General features: G+C 45.3%; 1 protein-coding gene across 4 annotated transcripts in view; it reads right to left on the reverse strand.

Annotated features, from left to right (window-relative positions):
- Nucleotides 1-23054, reverse strand: part of ZNF862 (zinc finger protein 862) — a 32020-nt gene extending 8966 nt beyond the window's left edge. The window contains exons 1-5 of one of the 4 annotated variants that reach the window (XM_028489605.1): nt 22855-23054; nt 16750-16861; nt 15472-15576; nt 13262-13959; nt 11669-11825 (exon numbers count right to left, since the gene is read on the reverse strand). In XM_028489605.1, the coding sequence (XP_028345406.1) occupies nt 11669-11825; nt 13262-13959; nt 15472-15576; nt 16750-16861; nt 22855-22878 (1096 nt within the window). In that variant the 5' untranslated portion in view covers nt 22879-23054. Of the gene's footprint in view, nt 1-11668; nt 11826-13261; nt 13960-15471; nt 15577-16749; nt 16862-22854 lie in introns of those variants that run through there. The other 3 variants (XM_028489608.1, XM_028489606.1, XM_028489609.2) reach the window with 3 other exon arrangements.
- Nucleotides 23055-24780: the final 1726 nt, after the last annotated feature.

Consider the following 24780-nt stretch of genomic DNA (forward strand, 5'->3'; position numbering starts at 1 on the left):
TTGACCCCAGAATCCCCAAAAGAGCCAGGACCTGGAGGCACCAGGTGCAGCAGAAGGTGGTGGGTAAGGAGAGACCGGTTCAAGGCCAGGTCCGCTCACCTATTCCAGGAAGCCAGAAAATACCACCACCCTCCCCCAAGGAGGAGAGAGAGAGGTTGGTCTACAGAAAAACTTAACCAGAAAGGTTCCGGGCCCTGGGATGGTGAGGTGAGTGAAAGATGAAGGAGAAGAGCTGCGATGCAAACAGACGAAGACAGTCTACAGACCAGAAGCTGCGTTACCCGGCTCCGAGAACACCAGCTCGGTGTACAGCCAGGCAGGAGACTGGAAGTTTTCTCTGGAGAAACGAAGTGCCCCTCCCCAACCCTCCTCCCCAAAAGACCTACGGATCCAGACTCTGCCGGGCGGCTCTTCAATGAAACATCCAGGTTCACAGCTGGTCACCCTACAATGTAACCTACCCCTTGAGTCCCAGCCATGCACACAGAGCTTCCAGCCAGTTTTTAAGGCTTTACTCTTAAATGTGAATGAACCTAAAGATATTTATTTAAGACAAACTGCTAACAAGTAGGAAAAAGGATTGAAGGAACTAGAGATACTGCAGGAAGCAAAACAAAATTTCAACCCCCTCCCCTCAAAACTAGAACATTCCCACAGAGAAAAGTCATGATAGTTATCCACGAAAAGAGCAATAAGGGCTCTTAGTTTAAAATATGATAGGAAAAAATGTTTTAAATTAAATAGAATTGTTAGAAAATAAAATGGAGGAAATCTCCAGGAAAGTAGAACAAAAAAGACTGAAGCAGGAAATAGGAGAAAAAGAAAAAAATGAAACAAAACCAGAGGTTTAATTTAAGAAGTCTAATATCTAACTAATAGGACTTTTTGGAAGAAAGAAAAGAGAAAATATAAAGGAAGAAATAATACAAGAATGTTTCCCCAAAATGGAAACTGTGAGTTTCCACATGGAAGGGAAGCACCAGATATCCAGAACAAAAGATGAAAAAACATCCGTATCATTAAGCACTAAATACTTCAAAACACTGGAATAGGTCTTAAAACTTTTCAGAGTGGAAAAACAGGCTGCGTTCAAAGATTTAGGAATAAAAAGGTATTTAGACTTCTCAACAGCACCTGTAAAACCTAAAAGCAATGCTTTCAAAATGCTGAGGAAAATCATTTCCAACCTGGAATTCTATACCCAAACCAAATTATCAATTGTGAGAGCAGAATAAGGGCATTTTCAGATACACAGAGTCTTTAAAAAATTTCCTCCCGTGAAGCTTTCTTAGGAAGTTACTGAAGGATGTGCTCCAACAAAATGAAGACATAAACCTAAAAGAAGCAATAGATCCAGGAAATAGGAGAGAGACGAAGGAAAGTCTAAGCCCACAGCTGTGCAGCAGGCCTAAAGTATAACTAGTTTAGATAAAGCAGAGGAATGGAAGACCCAGTGACAGAAGTTTCCAGAAAAAAAAGTGAAACCGATAGGTCACAGGATGTTTGATCATGTGGAAAAGACTCTTCAAAGGAGTTATATAATGCCACGGAGAGTTTGAGAAGAATTGGTGATAGTACAGAAAACTAGCAAAGTAAAAAAATAAGAAAAAAATTTCAATTCCTGGGGGGAAAAAAATCCTACAACAAAGGAAACATCATCATAATACGTCACTTTGATTAGAAGTAAATAATACATAATCATAATTAGGCAAATAATTTACATTGAATTAACCAAAAAAGTATGATATACCTGTTCTGAGAGGATGGAGGGAAGAGAAGTGGGGGCCTGGGGTGATGTAAGAGGGCCATATCTTCATCCTCCACAGTAGGAATCAATAGATAATATCTAAAATCAATAAATCAGGAATAGCAATAAACATATGCAACAGGATATTAAAGTGTGATTCTGTCTGCCTGTTTTGGCTGAAGGCCCCCCCAAAATAGGAGCCAATTCTCCCCCATTCCAAAGCTAGACCACCAAAGCCAACTTGGAGAGAGTGGCTGAAACACTGGGCTGTAACCCAAGCACTTGCCACTAAGAGGGAGTCAAAGCGCTGGGAGTGAGGAGGTCAGGAAGTTGGATATTAGAGATGCTTTGGAAAGAGCTGTCAAGTGTACTGTGAGCCCTCCACACTACCATGCGGAGGGGTGGGGTGGACTGGGCTACTTTCCTCTGACCTTAAGCCTAATGGGAATGACATCCTGACCTGTATTTCCTGGAGCTGTGGGGCTGCACAGGAATCCAGGCCTGGAAAAGACTAAAGGCATAAACTGACCGATGGTTCCTTGGTGGTGGCCATGTTGGGAAGAGCCTACATTCACAGGGCTTGTCAGAGCAAAGGATGAATAAGTGTTTTCCATGGTCCAGATGTGGGCCTCAGAGGGAAAGAGAAGAGGCCCAGAGCCACTTAAAGGGACTGCCCCTGTCTGCCTATTGGTGATGCTCCCCTAAGGAGCCCATGTGGGGCAGACTGCCAAAGCAGACATTACCCACTGTAGTGAGAGATCTCCAGTAACGGGGGTTTTGGGGGTTTGCAGAACCCACACACTTGGAGAATCAGCTTTCAATTATCCCAGCTACATGTAACTGGTATCAGATTACATGGATGTAATTCTTGTACCTCTCCTCCCCACCTACACACCGCCATTCCCAGCCAGGATGCAGCAGAAATCCTGGAACAAGCTGGCGGGTAGGAGGAGAACTTCTTTCTTCCTATCCCAAGATTCCGGATTCTAGACCTAAAGCAGATTGAGGTGGGAGAGGCAAGAAACTTCAGCTTTAAATGAAGTCCAGATTTTTAACCACTACACAAGGACTGGACTTTTGTTTCCTAATTTTTTTTGGGGTCAATTTTTGATATCATTTAAAACCTACAGAAAAGTTTTAATAATAAAACAAGGAACTCCAATCACTTGTATTTTGTTCCACTTGCTTTATCATGCCCATGTGCCCTCTCTCCTTTTCCTCTCTATATATGTACAATATATAAATACATATATATGTATATGTGCAGGCTGCACACTGGAGTTACCTGGGAAGCTTTAAAATATATAAGTATTTTATATATATATATATATATATATATATATAATATTTTTCTGGACCATTTGAGGCTAAATTGTTTTTACTCCTCCCTTTATCCCTAAATATTTCTGTGTGTATTACTCAAGAAAAAAGACATTCTCTTATCGGGTTTGCAAAATTCTAACACGAGCTCCGTGACCCCAACCCTTGCCTAATCCCTGCCCCTTGGAATGTGACTTAAATGTGTGAACTGATATCACACCCGTAATTACGTTACATAGCAAAAGAGATGTTGTCCGGGCAACTTAATGTAATCACACTAGCCACTTAAAAGCAGAGGAAGTCAGAGAATCAAAACACCAAAAAAAATCAATGTATTACTGCTGGCCTAAGGATGGAGAAGGCCATGTGGAAAGGACCTGGCAGCAGGCCCTAGGAGCTGAGAATGGTTGGCAGCCAGAAAGAAAACGGGGACCTCAGTCCTACAACCACAAGGAACTTGATTCTTCCAACAACTCAACAACCCAGCGATTCTTCCCAGAGCCTCCTGATAAGAGGCCAGTCTGGCACACTTTATTTCAGCCATGTTAGACCCTAAGCAAAGAACCCAGCTAAGCTCACCTGGGACTTCTGAACTCCAGGACTGTGAGATAATAAATGGGTATCTTTTAGCCACTAAATCTGTGATAATTTGTTAGGTGGCAACTAAAAACTAATAGGTCTTATATAGTCAAAGTATAATGATCAAAATCAGAAAATTTAACATTGATATAACACTATAATTTAATCCACCATACTGTTTTCCACAGTGACTTACCATTTTATATTCCCACCAACAGGGCATAAAGGTTCTATCCTCAGCAATAGTTGCTGTTTTCTATTTTTTTGATAGTAGGCATCCTTATGGGTGTGAGGTGGTATCTTATTGTAGTATTGATTTACGTTTCCCTAATGATTGTGATAGAGTATCTGTTCATATGCTTATTGGCCATTTGTACATCTTCTTTGAAGAAATGCCTATTCAAGTCCTCTGTAGATTTTTTAATCAGGTTTTTTGTTGTTGCTGAGTTTTAGGAGTTCTTTATATATTCTGGATAGTAATCCCTTATCTGATATATGATTTGCAAATACGTTCTCCCATTCTGTATGTTGCCTTTTTATTATATTTATACGTATGTCTTTTGATGCACAAAATTTTACAATTTTCATGAAGCCCAACTTGTCTATTTTTTCCTTTCTTGCCTGCGCCTCTTAGTCCATCTAGCTAAAGGTTTGTCAATTTTGTTGATCTTTTCAAAGAACCAACTTTTGGTTCCATTGATTTTTCTCTAGTTTTTCTATTCTCTATTTATCTCTGCTCTCATCTTTATCATTTCCTTCCTTCTGCTAGCTTTGGGTTTAGTTTATTCTTCTTTTTCTAGTTCCTTAAGTTGTAAAGTTAAGTTGTTGATTTGAGATCTTCCTTGGTTGTTTTTTTTAGGTAAGTTTATTTATTTTTATTTATTTATTATTTTTGGCTGCATTGGGTCTTCATTGCTGCGTGCGGGCTTTCTCTAGTTGATTCACTTCTCTCTTGCTGCTTCCAAGATTCTGTCTTTGTTTTTGAAATTCTGATTATAGTGTGTCTCAGTGTGGTTGTCTGAATTCATCTTACCTGGAGTTTGTTGAGCTTCGTGGATGTTTATATGCATGTCTTTGATCAAATTTGTAGAGATTTTAGCCCTTATGTCTTTCCTTTTCTCTCTCTCTTTTCCCTCTGGGACTCCCACAATGTGTAGGCTGGTCCACTTGATGGTTTCCCGCATGTCCCTTGGGCTCTGTTCACTTTTCTTTGACCTTTTTTGTTTCTGTTTCACAGGCTCTATGATTTCTATTCTCCTATCTTCAAGCTTGCTGATTCTTTATTCTGCCTGCTCAAATGTTTTTGTATTACTCTAGTTAATTTTTCATTTCAGTTGTTGTAGTTTTCAGCTCTCAGTCTTCTTTCTAGATCCTTCTTAGGTTTTCTCTCTTTATTTATATTTCCATTTTATTCATACATTGCTGTCTTGGCTTTCTCCACAACTTCCTAAATTTCTTTGAGCATTTTTAAGACAGCTGTTTTAAAGTATTTATCTAGTATACCTGCCATCAGGTCTTCTTCAGGAACAGTTTTTATTGATTTAGTTTCTTCCTTTGAATGGGTCATACTCTCCTATTTCTTTGTGTGCCTTGTGATTTTTTGCTGAACACTGGATATTTGAATCTAATAATGTGGTAACTCTGGAAATCAGATTCTCCCCGATCCCCAAGGTTTGCTGTTTTTATTGTTTTCGATTATTGTTATTATTTTAAAATTTTTAATCATTATGGGCTATCTCTGTGCCAAGGATCAGCCTGAGGTGTAAACTTAAAGTCTTCTCAGGTCTTTTGGAGTCTTTCCCTGGGTATGCAAAATCACTTTCTAATTTTCCTCCTATATGTTTCTGAATGTCCTAGTCTTTAATGTCTGGTTTTCAAAAGAGGGAAAAGAGAAAAATTAAGAGGAGGGGGAGGAACCTGCAAAAATGGGGGAGGTGCAACAACACTGGCTGCTTTCTTCTTTGTCTGCACCTCTGCGATGAGAAGCAGAGATCGGTGATCAGAGCACTGATCCCTGATACCTAGAGGACAGCATCCCTTTTGCCCACCCTAATTCCTGCAATCTGTGTGCAAGCCGCTCCAGGAACATGGCACGGCTGCCTGCACCATGGTAGGGGTGGGAGATGGGCAGCTGCTAATGTGCTAAGAGCTGAAATTGACCAGACTTAACCACAATTTACTTTCCAACTCTTTTCCTGTAAGTTGCAAGCCTCTGACAGATTTCAGAGTTCCAAAATAGTTACATCAGACAGCTTCTACCAGTGCAATTGTTGTCTATGTGAGGAGACAGATTCCTGGTGTTCCACCATCTTCCCAGAGTCCTCCTCCTAATCAGGAAATTTTTGAAGAGTACTGTACTGGACATTTTATTAATTGAAATTAGATCATTAATGTGACTAAAAAGTGAGTGGAGGACTTCCTGTGTACCCGAGTGTGACAAGTCATGTGCCCTGCCCCAGGTTTCACCCTGTAAAGAGAAACCAAAATGGAGGCCACAATTTGAACAGACCCCTGGACCAAACACTCATAATCACATAACCTTAAGACAGATCTTAAGCTGTTGTGATTTCCTCAAAATGCTGACTCTGGTCTTAAACAAAATTTAAGTTTCCTTCATGTCAGTGTGACCTTACAGCTTCCAAGCCAATCAGCTACACACAAGAAAAGGTACACAGTGCTACGACCCTAAAGGGAATATAATCACAATTAAAACACAAGGTACTTCTTCATTCATGCTTTACAAATGGAGCTTTATCTGCTGAGAGCCAAGTTTTTAGCCACTTTGGGTTTGAAGTCTCCCAGTTCATGAACAGTTTGTTTCTTGCTCAATAAAATATTCATATCAAGTAAAGCTCTTTGAATTTTCTTTTGGCAACCCAAAGGGTGAGAAAGAAAATCCCCAAAGAGCTGATCCAAACAAGTGGTGATGGAAAAGAATGAAGCTGTTTTATGAGCGCATCCTACTGAAGTTCATGCTTTTAAAAATAACGTCTACATGTGTTACTCAGAAATAATGAAACAAGTTACTGGAAGAAACAGCTAAAAAATTTTGGGGAGGAGGACCTGGCAACAGAGAATGGTAGGACAGGGAACTGTCATTTTTTGTTATATGTCTTATGAGAACTACTTTGATTAAAGAAACATAATTATGAAGACATATTTTAAAGATTTACTGAAAACATACATGATACTGAGTACCCCTGGCTGTGTCTGCCTAAGTTCTATTACCCTGGGGATTGGTCACCTTTGACTGCCCCTAGCGCCACCACACTGGCTCCAGAAGTGCTGTACCCCAGTCACACCTCTCTGAAGCTATGGCTGAAATGTTGCCAGAAAGCTTTTCTTTTTGTTCTCTTCAGAACAAGTGAAACAAGGGAATTTTCAAACAGATTTTCCTATGTCTTAGTAATGGAAAAGTGACTAAGAAGACATAACTATAGCACGGCCATACACATACACACACACACACACACACACACACACACACACACACACACACACTCCATAAAAGCCCATAAAAATGGCTTGGCCTACAAAGACAGATTCTGATCCTTCCAGGCTAACTTCAGCCCAAGGTTGGCAGGCCTGCCAACGAATCAGTTTGGAGACGGCCACTCTGGCACCTTGCCTTGGTTCTTCTCTCTCTAGCTCAGCACGCCGCCACCTGGAGGCCGTCTATGGCCCACCATATAGCAGCTGGCCTCCTAGACATCATATGAGCCATTCTAACTCCTGCTCATCTCATTGAGGGCTCTCCCGCTTAGTTTTGCCTTCCACTTAGTGACATGACTTCTTCCCCCAGCTATGTGAGGTCTAGCTGTAGTTGGTGACCTCACATGGAGAAAAGACACTGCCCACCTGAATGAGCGACCTGCCACTCAGCATATGATGACACCTTTCCTAGTAAAAATGAGGGTTACCACATAGTCCCTATATTGGCTTTTCTGTTTCTGTTACTGACAAATATTAGTTAACAGTGGAATGTAACTGAGTTTTCTTTTTTTGCAGGGGAAGCAAGAGACATCACCAAATATGGCCAAAGTTTGAAACCAGAATTTAAAGTACAGAAATAAAAGAACAGTTGGAACTCTACAGGGTAATAGTTCTAAGCAAAAGCAAGTCCACAAAAGTAGAGGTTGACACAGGAAAGCATTAAAAACAACATAAACCTCTTCTTTTCTCCATAATCAAAATGACTGTCCTCTGCAAGTTCAGTCCTATTGATAAGAGAGCTGGTGAGGCCAAGGAGGCGGTTGACAGGTGAGCGGACCTAACCCCGAAACGACCATCAGTTGGAAAGCTTTAGTCGACGCAATTTAACTGCCACACAACCGACAAATTAGTATTAAATCTGACTGCATCAAATTGAGACTGTCTTTTTAAAAACAGGTACAATAATTATAAAACCTAAAAGAACAAATCTACTAGTTGTAAATCCTAATTAAGAGCAATGGAAGAATTAGCTGGGTCTCCTCAAATGATAAGAGCAAAAGGAAATCAATGGCCTGAGTGTGCTGCAATGTAGCGTGATGACCACCAGACCACAAAGGCCCATGACCGGACCTGAGCCGGGCTGCAGCAACCACAGCCTCTCACCCCAGGGCATCAGCCCCTTTCTGCACCGCAGTTCTCATGGAGGCGGAGGCAAGAGCACTAACAGTGACCCACAGAGAAGGTCTGAGGCAGCCAGACCGAACTACTAACCCTCTTGCTAGGGGGATTGGGGAGAGGAGTGGAGACTTCTAAAAAATTCTAATACTGCTTGAATTTTTAAATAATCTTATATTATCCTTGGTGCTATTGTCATTTTAATATTAACAACATGATTAGCACAAATCTGGAAACTAAAAGAACTGGAGTCCCATTGGTAATAAACATATACGAAGCAGGAATTTTAGCCAAGTCTAATGCACATGCAATGGGTGGAATAGTAAGAATTTCAGTTTAGCCATTTTCCAGCTAAATGGGTTGGATTCTCAAAGCCGTTGGGCTGTTTTCTCACCTGCAAATACTACTACTACCTGCTTTACAGGTTTGGTTTAAGGATTAGAGAGCAGATATGCAAGACACTCAACATAGCCTTTGGTAGGTGTTCAGTCAACAGCAAAAGCGCCTATTATTATTTCCAGACATAAGAATAAAAGAAAACATAAAGGCTTCCTGTAACACCCAATATACGCAGATCACAGTACTTCAATTAAAAGATAATAAACGTTAAAAATGGATGGGAGTGGACTTCCCTGATGTTCCAGTGGTTAAGAATCCGCCTTCCAATGCAGGGGATGCGAGTTCGATCCCTGGTTGGGGAACTAAGATCCCAAGTACCTACCGCAGGGCAACTAAGCCTGCGCACCTCAGCTACTGAGCCCACGTGCCACAACTAGAGAGCTGCGTGCCACAACTACAGAGCCCACGCACTCTGGAGCCCACGGCCACGACTAGAGGGCCCACACACCGCCACTACTGAACCTGCGTGCTCTGGAGCCTGTGCGCCAAAACTAGAGAGCCTGTGCGCCACAACTAGAGAGGCTGTGCGCTGCAACTACTGAGCTTGCGCCGCCACGATTAGAGAGAAGCCCGTGTGCTGCAACGAAGAGCTCGCCTGCCACAACGAAAGACCCACGTGCCGCAACAAAGACCCGACGCAGCCAAAATAAATAAATAAATAAACAGGAAGGAAATTAAAAAAAAAAAAAAACCAAACCAACAAACAAAAAAAGATAAAAAAATGGATGGGAGATTTTTCTTAAAAGGCTAATAGAACTTTTCTTGGCTGCAGGAATTATGATGAGGTTTTCTTTTTCAAAAATTGAGTTCACTCCGAGGAGAAGTTCTATTTACAAAAAATAATTAAAAGATAATAATTAAATAATAATTAAATAATTAAAGATAATTAAAAGATAATGCCAAATAATATTAGGATTTCAATTTTTAAAATACTTGTCACAGGAGGATGAAGTATTGGAGGAAAAAAGCCTTGTCAAAGCAAAAATAATCATCAGACAGGTCCACTGTATTTCAACACTGTTTTACATCCCAATTATCAGCTTGAGGCCCTTTAAAAGATTATTTTTAAACATACAAATCATTTACGTTTGGCCCCAGTTATATCCTCAAGGCTCCTTAAAATGCTTTTATATCTCAAGCATGAAAAATCATCTCAACTGGAGGACAGTTACAGGATAAAAGCTGGAGACCTAATTAAATTGGCGAGGAGGACTCACACACATGCAATTCCGTTTCTAGACCCCTGCACCCATTTTAATTCCACAGACAACTGAAGAGGACAGCCCCAACCTCTATAAAGCCTTCCCTGATTCCTGCCCTCAACCCTCAAGCAAAATTAATTACCCCTCCCGTGATTATACTTACTGTTCATCCAAACAACACTTAACTGAGGCTGAACTGTCCCTAAATTTCCCCAGTTAGTTAAGATTTCCCCACTTCCTAACATACCGAAGTTAAAAAGAAAATGCTGCTGTCTGGCTGAACAATCCAAGTCAGGCCCAGGTTGTGGGAGACACACTTGTTACACCACTGGCCACCCAGCACTTTCCCCATGACTTTCCGCAGGGGTCCAAAGGGCAAAGGGCATCACCGCTGCTCACTCCTTCAAAGGAAAACCAACTTCTTGTAAGTGGGTATGTGTTTCTTAAAAACGAATTTCCCTCTCGCTCTCTATTTTTATTTTTATTTATTTCTTTATTTTTGGCCATGCCACAGGGCAAGTGTGATCCTAGTTCCCCAACCAGGGATCAAGGCCGGGCCCCCTGTGTTGGAAGTGTGGAGTTGTAACCACTGGGCCACCAGGGACGTCCCTCTCTCTCTCGTAAACACTGTCAGTGGTAGTGATGCTCTTTGAGGGTGCGCTTGGTACAAGTGCCCTGGCCCAGAACACGATTACAGCACCTCTCTCCTCATAAAAGAAACAATTTTTCACAGCCTTTCTGAATGTTTGGGGAGCCATTTAAAGATTGTGAACAGTGATAAAAACAAGTAGTATTTAGGTCAAGTATGTTCAGAAAATATTCCATATCTCAGCCGCACATGAAAGGGCAGTGTGTAGGCTGGGGATATGACATCAGGTAAGCCACAAATACCCCAATTTCCTATTCTGTAGACGTCACGATACAGGTCACTGTCGGAATTCCTAAGTTATGTACAGCAGCCTGTTCTGCAAGGTTTCTGTTACAATATATGCTAGTAAAAAAGTAATAAATAACAGCTGTGTAAGATGAAAAGTTGTCTTTTTGGTGCCACATGAAAATCCTGGGTGTCTGATGGAAAAAGGAGGCAAAGACAAGAACAAGCAGCAGATGCAGGAGAGGAGCCTCTTCTGGGGAGGTAATGAACAGCACATGCTGTTCTTCATTCTCCAGGGCCTATAACCTAGTGACTCCCAGGCCGAGACCGCCCACCACGCTGGGCCCTGGTGAAGCAGCCCTGGCACAAAGTAGAGGGCAGAATCCAGGAATCCTCCCGGAGGCCCTTTCTCGCCTCCCTGCCTTTGCTCACGCTGTCCCCATCTCTGACACGTCTAGATGCCCGTCCCTGTGCACCTGGTTTTCAACGCAGTTAAAGAGATTTCATACTCTCTAAAGACTGTCCTTATCCCTCCCCTGGATGCCTGGCCAAATTAAGTCACTCTTTTCAGCAGCCCCAGGACACTTTTCCTGAATCTCTAATGGAGCTGGTGCTCTTTCATAGTTTCTTATTAAAGTGTCTGTCTCTCCCAGAAACCTGCCAGCCCCTTGAAAGCAGAGACCGTGACTCGTTCACATCCATCCAGCACGTAGTAGGTACTCAAAAATGTTTGGTGGAAGACGGATGATGGATGGGTGGATGTAGAGGAGACAAAGCACAGTATCCCAAAGCAGGGAGAGCTCTGAGACGCAAAGGCATAACCACTCTCTGCCTATGCACAGCGAGGGCAGAGATGGGAGGACGGCTAGAGGCCACAGCTGCCCTCGGGGGTTCCCACGTCAAGTGGCGGTGGCGACCAGCGGCCGACACGATCTTTACCCAGCGACGCCAAGAGCTCGTAATTCGTCCGCATCACGTCTCTGTACAGCTCCTTCTGCCGCTTGTCTAGCGCGGCCCACTCCTCCCGGGTGAAATACACCGCCACATCCTCAAACACCACGGGAACCTCCTCAAACAGCCCCTCTTCAGAAGGGTCCTGCAACAAAGAGTAGCAGTCACTCAACGCTCCTCTCACGTCAGACACCCAGCGCGATACTCCCGGGGTCCTGCTCGAGGCCTTTTTCTCCTGGGAAGCCTGCCAAGAGGCCCCGATGCACTCTGAGGAACTCATTTATCCACCAAAAGTCAAAGAAGCAAATGTGTGTGGCCCAGAATTAGCAGGTAAAAACCAAATGAACCTCAGTGCTATTCTAGAAGGAAGGAATGATCCTTCCTCTTCTCTCCTGGAAGGAAAGGAAAATGCACTGAGGAACTGGGGTCTTGCAGAGCCTCATGGCTGCACCCTGACCTTTACAGCCCCAAGGGGCGTCTTCTACTCATCCACGACTGCAAAGGTAGCCAGCTGCCTCTAGAAGCCCCTGCTAAGGTTCCCCACCAGGATGGGAAGGGAGAAGCAGTAAAAAAGAACTAAAGGTGCCCATATTCAGTGACTAGGTTAACACACATTTTACTGCTAAAGGAATTGAGATTATAAAAGGTTAGACCTGTTTATGAGCTTCTAATACTAAAAACTAGAAGGAACGTGAACATGAAGGGAAATGAGCTTTGTCACTTTTCTGGATTCCATAAAAATTCGAGCTTACTAACTTTACGTATGATGTTAGGCACAGGGAACCTCTGAGCTCTTCTCACCGGAATACTAGAGGGGTTGCTCAAAATGATTTGTAGCAAAGTCCCGCTTACGTGGAAGAGCTGAGAAAAGGGGCCAGATCTGGTTACTCAAAGATTCCAATTAATACAGTTTCCTTGCAGGCCAATTTTCCGAAGAATTAGAAAACAAACCCATTTTACAAAATAAACCTGAGGTGAGAACTAGGGTCTTTGAGGATCCACCAGTGAGTGCTGCAGGGAGTAGAAGGAAAGCACTGGGCTGGCGGTCAAGGGCTCTGGGGGGAGGTCACTGCCACAAGAGCCTTTGTTCTCTGGCTACGTCACTCCCCCCTAAGTCTTAGTTGTTCCCCAACAAGATGAGTTTAACTAGGTTTGCTCCACCCACCTCATTGCAGCATTAAAAACATTACATAAAAGAACAGGTCTGAAGAAACTCTGCAGTGTTTAAAAGTGCTACATGATTTTGAAGTTAACGTTGAAAAAAATTGTTCACGTTGATTATTTAAGAGCTCTTGTGGCTGTGGATTACTTCTTGAGTTCTGTGGTCGTTCTGGATTCTGGATAAAGATTACTGTTCTGAATTTAGGGGTTCTCTTTATATCAGAAGTTAGAATATTCTGGTCCACTAATTATGTTTTGTCATCTGCCAAAAGGAGACGATGATAGTGGGGCCGTTGTCGTAAATAAAGGAGCTAATACATGTAAAGCACTTCAAACAACGCCTAGCACGTTATAAGCAGGTCAGCGACGGTAACACTATACAGAATCCTTCCCCTCGAGCCATCATTATAAACAGATTACCTGGCCACGGGGTTCAGCAGAGCCGTTACACAAGGTGTTAACGTCTGAGGAGCTGCGGGTGTCATGAGCAATCTCCTTCCGCCTGAAATCAGGAATGCGGTCTAGGTACCACGCAGGAATCGCTCCACTCCCTCCAGGGTCCTCCAGGGCAGCTCTCGAGCTGGGCAGGAGCTGGGCCATGTTATCATAGACCCCCAGGGGCCCTGGGGGGTAAAATACGGGATAATCTGCAGTGAAGAGGTGCCCCGGACTGGCCAGTACCTCTCTAGACACATCGCGGATGCTCCGGAAACGGGCTGCCCAGCTGGGGTCCCGAGCTGCCAAGGCCTTGACACAGAGCACGTGGGCCTTGCTCTCGGCGTGGTATTTGAGAGTCTCCACCTTGAATGGTCCCGTGTAACCCTCTATTAATCTTGACCGTCTGTCTCTGACGGACGGGTACTCCCGGCAAGCAGAGCAAAAGAGAGCCGTCCGCTCCCCATTCATGACCAACCACGGGAACTGCGCGAACCACGACTTCTGGATGGACCGCGGTCTCAACGGTGTTCTGCTTCTTCCTGTGCAGTCTCCCTGGATGCTGCCACCCTCTGAGCTGAAATGGGAAGGACAGGCTTTCTTCTGAGGGGGCAGGTAGAGTCCAGCTTCTCTGGCGGGACTTTGCACGTCCATTTCTTCCACGAAGCCCATCCTGTTTTTTCCTTTAGGAAAAAGAAACAAAGGGAATTTTCTCCGAAATCCCATAGGTCGAGTCACTGCAACTCACAGAGGTGCTTAGATGCATGGACTGTGAAAGCTGGAACCACACCCACAAAGTGACAGCCTGCACCTGTGTTCTCTGCTCTCCAGCCCCCAACCCCCAGGCCCACCTCGCCTAACCCAAAAGAAACCAAACGGGCTTTAAGAAAACAGGTTTTTTTTTAAACACAAAGGACAGCTATACCCGGCCAAAGCGAGATCTCTGTAATTTGATCTCTGCAACCTAAAACAGCGGCACAGTATTCAGGAGAGCAGACTTACTTATGGGTAAGAACACTGAACTAAGAGAAGGTAGGGGGTAAAAAGGGTAACGAAAGCAGACGCTGCGACTCCACGCTTGGCAGGAGTTCGCTGCTTGGCACCCCTGCCAGACAGGCGGCCGCGCTTTGCTCACGTACCTTCAGAGCAAGAGAGCGACCTACCTTCCGGGCAGACTGTGTGGCCCCCAGAGCCTTCCTTGAGCTGCAACCCGCCTCTGAGTACCTTCCCCTCGGGAGCGCTACTTCAGCCCTCTCCCACACCACAACCCTTCCGAGAAGTGAAAAATCCCATGATGTCACTAAGACTTTTTTTCTTTAAGCTAAACCAGCAGTTTCTTTATTCACTCCCTGGTTGAAATGCAGCTTAGACAACTCTGACTCCTCTGGAGCCATTTATTATGCACCAACAAGTTCAGATGCCCAGCGGGCAAGGACTCAACAGTATTTGCTCCAGGCCAACGGACCAGTCGGTCTACGAAACTGTAGCCAACCCCGGCAGCACAAAGCTACGAGTAAAGAGTCAATAGGCTCAAAGTTAAGAGCCAAGCACAGGAAAAACAAACCAAAACAAATTAGCATCTGTGAAGTCTAGGGCTCCTTGTGGTCCGTCTGAGATAAATCACAAGGGAGAGCAAACTTCCGCAATTCGATTCATGGCGGAACTTGTTCCACCTCCCTTTTCTCCTGTAGAAGGGGCTGGGCTGATGCGGTCGTCTTACACAATGACAGAGGCCATCTGGCCTGGCTCTGGGCAAGCCAGTCCCTGAACAGGACATGCTTATCAAAGGAGGAAAGCAAACATCAATCCCTAGGATTTAGCAGCCACCTGTTTATTCACCCATTCATTCCATGATTGTCTACTACACAACTACGTGCCAGGCATTGTTCTTGGTACTGGGACTACAGTAGTAAGTAAGACCAAGTCATGCCTTCATGGAACTTAGAATATATAATTATACATAAACATCTACTCTCAGGTAGAAATAAAATAAAGGGAGATGAGAGTTTGGAGAATAACATTGGGGGAGGTGTGTATATCTTAGACGGGGTGACAGCTGGGGGAAGAACAGCATTCGTGTGTAATTGGTGGGGAACAGGGAGAGGCAGAGGATGAGACTGGAGCCTTGGGACCCAGCTTCCTGCTCCCTCCCTCCAGCTAAGGACCCCTCCTCCCGGGGGCAGGTCCGCACTCACCTCGGTGGAGGCTCAAGAGCTTCCTCTGGCCCTGGACACTGGCTAGCCACGGCTCTGGCCCTCGCTCAAACTTATAGAAGAGCTCTGGGTTGGCAATAGTTGGTCCTGAGTCAGGAACAGAGAGATGCACTATGAGGTCGGATCCAGGTCACACAGGCTAAAAAGGTATGAAAACTATCGGTCCAGAACAGAGGCTCAAACTCAAACGCTGAGCGGGACCAGACAACAATCTGAGGAAGCCAGGCAGGGGTGGGAGGCTGTGGACTTGACCCCAGGTGTGGGGTAGCTACTCAACCCCCGGAGGGGCCGCCAGCTGAATACAGGGTCAGCACGGCCAGACCATCCCAGTTTCCAACAGAAGTCAGCAATCATATTTCTATGTGAAAACCCCCCATGGCGAACTACTGACAACTTATTTAAATATTTTAAAGAGGCCAAAGAAAAGAGAAGAAAGAAAGAAAAAAAAAAAAAGGTGTAGGCCAAATCTGGCCCACAGCTGCTACTGTGCAACTTCTGGTGTAAAAGAATCATTGGTTTTCAAACCATTTTTAGTAGACAGTAAGAGCACAACCCCTCCATCCACAGAGAGCTGCGACTGTTGCCCCCAGAACCCTGAGGGGTCAAGATGAAAAGAAGCAAAGAAAGGCATGGCGGATGGTCATCAAACTGAAATCAGAAAAGAGTACATATGCACGTACGCACGATGAAATACAATCCTCTCTGTCCGTGGTCTAGGAAGTCTACCCATAGAAGCAGAGAAAGGACATTCAGAAAATAGAAAAGATGAAAACCACCCACAGGGGCACAAAGTTTCAAGTTGTTTGATTTCATTGAACCTCTACGACAAGCCCGTGAAGAAGGAAACCAAGGCCTGAAAAGGCTAACGGGCTTGGTCAGTGCCACGCGGCAGAGCCGGCACCGAGACCAGATTTCCAGGCTGCAGATTGATGCTCACTCCCCCACCGCCCACCACCTCCAGTGTCCCCTGGGCACTGAAACAAAATCCACCCTGCAGCGCCACAGTCCACAGCATCCAGGTCTAGCCTCGACACGCCCAATTTCCCCACTTCTCTTGGCTAATTTAAGTGGAAAAGAGAAAGGGTGATGTGTGAATCCGCGCGCAGGTAAGTCAGATATGGGACTGAGTGGATAACTAGTATAAAGATGCCTGGAAAAACATGGTCGGATTCCAGAAAATTCTCAAGTAGGTCATAGTCAGACATGGTTGGGCATGCTGACCTAGGTTCAGGCAGTGGGGAAGTGAACAGGAGCCCATACCCAGTGGTGCCACCAGCTCGTCAGAACCACAGATCTCCTTCTGTTGCTGACTCAGCAGCGTCCACTCCTCCTGAAGCAAATACACCGTGATGTCATCAAACGTCACGGGAGCCTGCAAGGAAAAAGGACACGAGCTAAGCACCGACTTCTTCCTTAGCCTTCCACACCTGAGCTCACAACCACCTGAGGACACCCCTACTCTGGGAACAGATCAGACTGGGGGAGGGGGCATTATCAATCTACATACAAGACCGACACCACGTTACTCTCACCCCCTGGGTGCAAGTCACAGTGGGAACGAGACCCATTCTTCTAGGAAGAGCCGCGCACTGAAACACAAGCGTCACAACGAAGGCCGGCTCCGGGCCCTCACACTCCTCCCTGCACGCTCCCCACCAGCCTTCCCACAGGATCCGTTACTCCTCAGCCAGGGCGTCGGCAGCAACCAGCAGCACGTCCTTTGCAAAACCTTCAACGTGGTAAATCTTCACTTAGGAAGACGTATCTGACTTCTGGAAACAGTCAACCCTCACTGAGAACTATGTCTGTGAACGTGGTCAATCATCAAGATAGGCAGAGCTTTAGAGCTGAGAACTATATTCCATGGGGCTTATAAAGGAGCTCTGTTCCACCAAAAATGGGCGAGGAAATTCGTAAAATGTTTCAGGGAGCTCTGGATTAAGACGGCAGATTGAACACGTACACTGAATTTTGCTTCCTCCTGTGAGTTTAAAAAAACACTCTCCCCCCGAAAAAAAACTCCAAACCAAACACCCTCTAAGGACTTCCCTGGTGGTCCACTGGTTGAGAATCCGTCTTGCAATGCAGGGGACGCCGTTTCGATCCCTGATAGGGGAGCTAAGATCCCACATGCCGTGCGGCAACTAAGCCCGCGAGCTACAACTACTGGGCCTGCGCACCACAACCGCGCACCGCAACGAAGAGCCCACACACCACGGCGAAAGATCCTGCGTGCTGCAACTGAGACCCGATGCAGCCAATAGATAAATAAACAAGTGTTTTAAAAAGCTGTTTAAAAAAAACGCCCTCTAGGATGGACGACACAACAAGGGGACAATGGCAATACCATTTTGTTAACTGAAAAGCAGATGAAAAAGTAATAACCGAGCAGATCCAAGAAAATCATGCCCTCACGCAGCAGTGGGCAAATGGAGAAACAACCCAATTTACATCGCTAAATCCTCAAAAGACTCAGGATCTGGCAGCCCCAGGAACCTCTGGCCTGGGAGTGAACGCAGTGAGGTTAAAATAATAAGAATCTGGGGGAAGCTGTTCGGAACAAATGCCTGCCCAGATCCCCTGCCCAGGCTCCAAGTTGGCAAGTCCCTCCCTTCCACGTGCTCAGAGCTTCCGGTTAGAATTCTGGTTCTCCACTGTTAAGCGTCAGCAAACAACTGGACTACCAGACATCTGAGGAAAGGCTCTAACAGGTCTGACAGAGATCAAAACAGATGGGAGGTGAGGAGGAACTGAGGAAATGGAAGTGGGGCATGGAGGAAAAAACCTTCCAAAAACAAAACTATCATCAACAGCCTCAGAGAGGTAAGATACTGCAGCCATGAAAAAAGCGGTTATGAAAGAAATAATCGGAAAACAGAATCTGTTGCTGTTTACCCTTTTAAATTTCATACCACCAACATTTATCGGCTAGTCAAAGAAATAAAAAACTATCAACAAAAAGGAAATCCCTGAACCCCAAAGAAAAACAACATTTGGGGAAACGGCATCCTTGGAGTAAGTATAAGTCCTTCCAAAGTGACACCTCTGAAGGGGACGCAGTCATTTCCATTGGTAACAAGTCCTAGTACGTTTGCTTAAAATCGCCTGTAATCTTACACTCAAACTTAAAGCACATGAAATATCTACTTTAACTTCAACATAGAAGCTTCCTGAGAAAAACAATACAGATAATTCTTATCAGTCACCATTGATTTGTATATTTTAAAATAAGTTGAGTATTTTTCTTATGAGTCAATATGTTTACTGCAGAAAATTTAGACAATAAGCAGAAAAGATGTTTTAAGATCACCCACAATCTCCTTACTGAAAAACAACTACTATTGACATTTGCTATGTAACCTTCCAGTCTTTTGTCTATGAATATGTATAAACGAACAGTCTTAAAAACAAACATGGAATTGTACTGCCAATGTGTATGTGCCAGTTGTATGCCAATGTGTATTTTAAATAACTATTTGCTCTCAGAGTGTCTTCCAAAGCAAAATGTGATTATAATTCCAAAAACCTGCTGCAGGATGGGCTCCACTAAGAGCAGGCGGGTGGACAGGAAAGAGGTACACACAACATATGGCCTAAGGAGAGCCAATGTGGGGGAGGGGGAAGAAAACCCTCGAGATTATACTGAAGGCAGATCCTAGGAGGATGACTGTATACCAGGACTACGGGGCAAGCTGCTCCGATCAGGGCAGCTTAGAGCTTGTGACCTGGGGCAAGCAGGGTTCCCTATTCATTCCCACCCACCCCGTCTTCCTGAGGGGACAGGCGGGCATAATGAAAGCCAACAGACCCGTCACTTCATGAGTGCCACAAGGATGAAGAGGATGGCCAGCGCTGAACGTTTACATAATAAAGAACTGTCTTCCCAACGAGTAACTACGCTAACCCTTGCACCCCTCTTTTAACCAGTATTATGGCAAGAGCCTTCAGATGACTGCAATGCAAAGAAAACACAAATCTGCTTGAATAAGAGGAATTTCTTACCTACACAGAAAGCAAGGAATATCTCTGGATGTTCTATTTTACTGATTCCCACTGTCTATAAGGTAGAGCTCCGAGTTCTCAGCCTAGCACCAAGTCCCCTGGATCTGAACCTAACTTACCTTCCTAACCTCAGCTCTAGGTATTGCCCCACCTGGAATCTCTACTACAGCCAGATTAGTATAATAGCAATCACTCGGGGACTTCCCCGGTGGTCCAGTGGTAAAGAATCCGCTTTCCAAGGCAGGGGACGCGGGTTCGATCCCTGGTCGGCACGTTCAGATTCCACGTGCCAAGGGGCAACTAAGATAGCGTGCCACAACTACTGAGCTGGCGCGCCTCAACCAGAGAGCCCGTGTGCCAAAAACTAGAGCCCACACGCTCTGGAGCCTACGTGCCACAACTGGAGAGAGAAAACCCTCACGCCACAACTAGAGAGAAGCCGGTGCACCGCAACGAAAGATCCCGCATGCCTCAGTGAAGATCCTCCGTGTGCTGCAACTAACACCCGACGCAGCCAAAAATAAAATTAAAAAAATAAAAAAATAAATTACAGCCACTCAACATATCTTGTACCTTTCCTCCCTCTTCATACCCAATCTTTACATTCCCTGACTCTGCCTACTTCCTCCCACGCACTCATCAAGTTCCTACTCAGTTCCTACTCACATTCCAGCTCTTTCTCGCAAGGGACTTCCTGCCTACCTAGCCCAAGCACTTCTACTTCCCCTGAGCAAGGAAAGCTTTATACCCCTCACGGTGCCTGCTCCACAGGAAGCCTATGCTGATCATCTTATTTTATAACCCCCTTCACCATCACCACCCCTTTCCCCACCACCACATTATACAGAAAATATTTCATAGGCATTTAATTCATTTTTTCATCCAACATATTCTATTTGTTTCTGTGTGCTTGGAGATCCTAAGATATAAAAGACACTATCTCTATTTGTCAAGGAGAAAAACCCATCAGGAGGTGACAGATAACTGTGATATAAGTGCAATAATAAAACTGGGTCAAGAGGCAAAGGAGAAGGGAACGATCACTTCTAAGGGGGGTGGGGTGCCAGCGGTGGCTAGGAACCAGAGATGTTGAGGCAATAAATACATACACACTAAACACTCCTATTTGGCAGCAATGACAATAGTCTCCCAGAGGGCACACGAGGTGTCAGACTGCAGTGTTCTTCACAGCACTCACACCTATAGCAAAAGGGCTCCCGTAGAGATGCTATTTTGAGTCATTCATTCAGAAAATACTGAGAACCTATTACATGCCAGATACTGCTCCACTAGTCTAGCTGGGGATAGAGCAGAGAGTGGAGTCAGCAAACAAATAAATGTGAGAATTTTATATAGCGACTGGGCTGGGAAGAAACTAAAACAGGATACTGGGTTAGAGTGATGGGGAAAGGTCTTTGTCTTCTATCCATTATTCTGCCAATGGCAAGCAAGATACCCCACACTTAATCCAACAGGCTAAGACTGCTTTCAGTTAATAAATATCACAAAATAGCATCAAAGGAAGATTCCAATAATACACCAAGCTACTACCTCAGGTGGACCCCCAGTCTTCCAGCCTTGAGAGAAAAAAGTGGTATTCAGAAAGGAACTTTAGAATAGCACAGCTATTCCACCCAGGCCCTAGTTATTGTCACATCTGCAATACCTCTTACACTGCTAGCTTGTTTTGCAATTACTTTATTCCATCTTTGGATAACATTCTCCTTCCCTAGGTTAAAAAACTGATGTGCCTGGGAAGGGTGTCCTTTTGAGACATCTTACGATCACGATTAGAATCAAGGGTGAAATTTCCACGCCCAGTGTTTTCAATTAGTGGTTGGGCCTGAAAAGGACATAAAATTTCTCCTCCACCTCCCAAAATATTTGTATTTCACTCTTCTCACACCAAAGGCTAAGAAAGCCTACAACTGAACAGATACCCTAAAATCAACCTCAAATCACTAATTCCAATTTTCAGTGCCAATTGTTTATAGCCCTTCTTCTACTGCATTTTGCTCCCCCTCTGTCCAAATTCAGGTTCAGTCTAAACTAAACCTCAGGATATTACCTGAGGGTGTGAGCCATTTCCTTTACTTTTTTGGTATCCCCTAAAGGGCTTAGCATGAGGCTGGCATGCAGTTCACCTTCAATCTTTCTCTGGTTAGGTTCTGTGGAGCTTTATTGTCTTGGACTGTTTATAGGTTGTTTCATCTGGAAAATGCATCACTGTAGCTTGTGGAGAGGATGGAGTACGGAAGAGATGATTAAGCAAGGAGTAACTTCTTTTGTAATTCAGAGTCCTTCCCAGTCTTTCCAGGAAAAAGTACAGCATCAAAATAACCTTACTATCCTTTCTGTGTTTTGTCTGTTGGACAACCCTGCCAGGCTTGTCCATGTTATTGAAGTGAAAACTGCAGGAAAGCTCCTGGAGGAAAGCAGTCATTTCATATTTATCCTTGTACTTCCAGCATCTCCGTCAACTTAAATCACGGATCACAAATGTTTATTAAATGAGCAATTTTTTTTTAAGGAGAGACTCAGTATGCACTCGGAAACGTTTGTTGAGGAGATTCCCTTTGTGCCAAAGAAGAAACAATCCTCAAGAACCGGTATCAAATAATATCCAGAAAGATCTCGGTCCCCAAAGGCTGCCAATGTCTCCGAATCAAGTGCCTGCGACCACGCTCGGCTTTGCTGACACTGACTCCGAGCTCTAGCAATCCTGTCAAACCCACTTAACTCTACCTTCAAGCACTTTTCCCCACCTTTTCTTCCAATTCACAGCCTCTTGCCCAAAGCCTGAAGCAAGTTTATGAAATATGCTTCTAAGCAATACTCAGAAACTCCACGAAGTATTTGAGCTAGAAACAGAAATCGGCAAGAAATATGCCAGATGCCTTGTCTTTTTCTTCTCAGCCCTTTCTTGGGAAGGGGGATACAGGCAGGGCCTAGCCCTCATCCTGCCTCTCGGTGATCCCTATGCCTGGCTCCCAGTGGGGTCCGATCCAGACTCAAAGCCTTAAAACACGCTGGGCCTCTTCCAAACGCCAGTGGTGGGGTGGGAAAACAGGAAGCACTTTCGGACTACTACACTGAGCGGGTCACCCACCCAGCGTCAACCGAGCGGCGGCTCGGCGGAGGGCTGCTAGGCCAGCCGCGTGGGGAGGAAGCGGAAGGCTGCGCGGGACTCGCCCGGAGTCGGCCGCCCAAGTGCAGAGGAAGAAGCGGGCAAGCGGGCGAGCGGGCGAGTCCTTCCCTGCAAGGCTGGCTCATCTGCGAGGACTCCGCCCGTACCGCCCGCCTCGCCCAGATCAGGGATCTACGGGAGGGGAGTGGGCGGCCCCAGGGCCCTTCCAGGCCTACCTTCCCCGACTCCCTGGGCTCCATGGCCCTGCTTTCGGTGGCCCGTGCTGACCCCGCCACGGCCTCCAGGCCGCCCCCTCCCCCCGCGGCCTGGCCTGAGGATGCCGTAGCCGCGACCACCTTGGGGACCGGGACCCCCGGAAGGGAGGGCGCCCCGGCGGGGAGGGAGCGCGGCCGGAACCGGCTGTCCCCGGTCGGAGGGGGCGGTGGCGCTCGCGGAGCCAGGAGAGGCGCGCAGCTGGTACTTGCGTCGCGCCGAGCGAGCCGCTTTACGGCAGCAGCCTAGCCCGAGGCGGCGGGGCATCATGGGAAGCGCGGTCCAGGCTCGGTAAGCGCCTCCCGAAGCTGCTATTGCTCCGGGAATACGGGGTCCCGACTGCACGAAGCAGCTAGCTCTCCGCCCTTCCCGCCTCCCTCCCCCGGCGATGGTTACTAGGTAGCGTACCCACGACGCTCTCCCAGGCCCTATAGGAAGGGCAAAGTACTCTGATTGGCCTATAAGATTGCTCGTGCTTGCGTCTATTCCCTCGCATTTTTAGGGCCAATGTCAACCTTGAAGATTCTAGACTGTATCTAATCAAGGAGGTAAATACTTTTTGTAACATTCATTCAAAAAACATCATTGGTTGCCTGTCATGTTGCCAGGCACTGTGCAAAGGTTTGGGAATGCGCAGTTGAGTCAAACAGAAACTTTGCCTCCAAGGAATTCATAGTCTATTGAGGAAACAGACCATAAACATAACTACAAAATGAAGAGACGGTGCAACGAAAGAGGTCAACACAAGAGCACACTTTGTCACCTTAGAGTGCGGTGGTGGGACGATATGGGGTAGTTAGTCAAGGATTTCCTGAGGAAGTGCTGCCTGAGTTGAATTAAAACAAGAGGTAGGAGTTAGCCACGTAAAGAAGGTGCTATGGTGTCCCCTCCAAATTCATGTGTTAACACCTATGTGATGGTGTTTAGATGTGGAGGCTTTGGGAGGTAATTAGGTTTAGATGAGATCATGAGGGTGGGGCTCTCATGATGGGATCAGAGTCCTTATAAGATGAGACACCAGAGAGCTTGCCCTCTCTCTCTGCCACGTAAGGACACAGAGAGAAGGCAGCTGTCTGTAAGCCAGGAAGAAAGTTCTCACCAGAACCCGACCATACTGGCACCTAGATCTTGGACTTCCAGCCTCCAGAGCAGTGAGAAAATAAATTTCTGTTGTTTAAGTCACCTGGTCTATGGTATTTTGTTATGGCAACCTGAGCCAACTAAATCGGGAGGAGAAGAGGAGTGTTGGCTAGGAAGAGTGATTGGGCATGAGAAACAGCCTCAGCAAAGCCAGGGAGGTGAGCAAACAGTGTGTGTAGGGAAGGTGTGTAAGACAGGAAGTGGTGGGAAATGACGCTGGAGAGACACGAGGGATGGATGTGGAAGGCATTGTGTGCCGCCTTTAAGGGCTGGAAGTAAGTTTTTAGCTGGCGACTGGTGTGAGCAAATTGCACTTTAGTTATTGCAGAGTAGAAGGTGAATATAAAGGGGAAAAGATAGAAGAGAGAAAACCAAACTCTAAATACATATATTTACTTTCCATTCTTCTCTCATCTTCTTTAAAAGTTGTAAAATTATATAAAGTAATAGTAACAATGTGTTGTTTCGCTTGTAATATATATGGATGTAATATGTATAATAATAATAATACAAATAATGGACAGTAAAGTGCAGAAATCTTAAGTGTACAGCTCAATGTATTTTTACATGTGTACCATATAGTCAACACCCAGATCAAATATAAAAAATTTCCAGTACTCCAGAAAGTTTCCTTGTGGCCCTCCCATTATGTATACAAAGGGGTAAAACTACAGAAAGTAAGGAAATGACTGTCATAAAAGTGTTGTCCCACTTTTGCACAGCAAAGGAAACCATAAACCAGATGAAAA

This window comes from Physeter macrocephalus, chromosome 5 (genome assembly GCF_002837175.3).
Source record: "Physeter macrocephalus isolate SW-GA chromosome 5, ASM283717v5, whole genome shotgun sequence".
Classification (NCBI taxonomy): Eukaryota; Metazoa; Chordata; class Mammalia; order Artiodactyla; family Physeteridae; genus Physeter; species Physeter macrocephalus.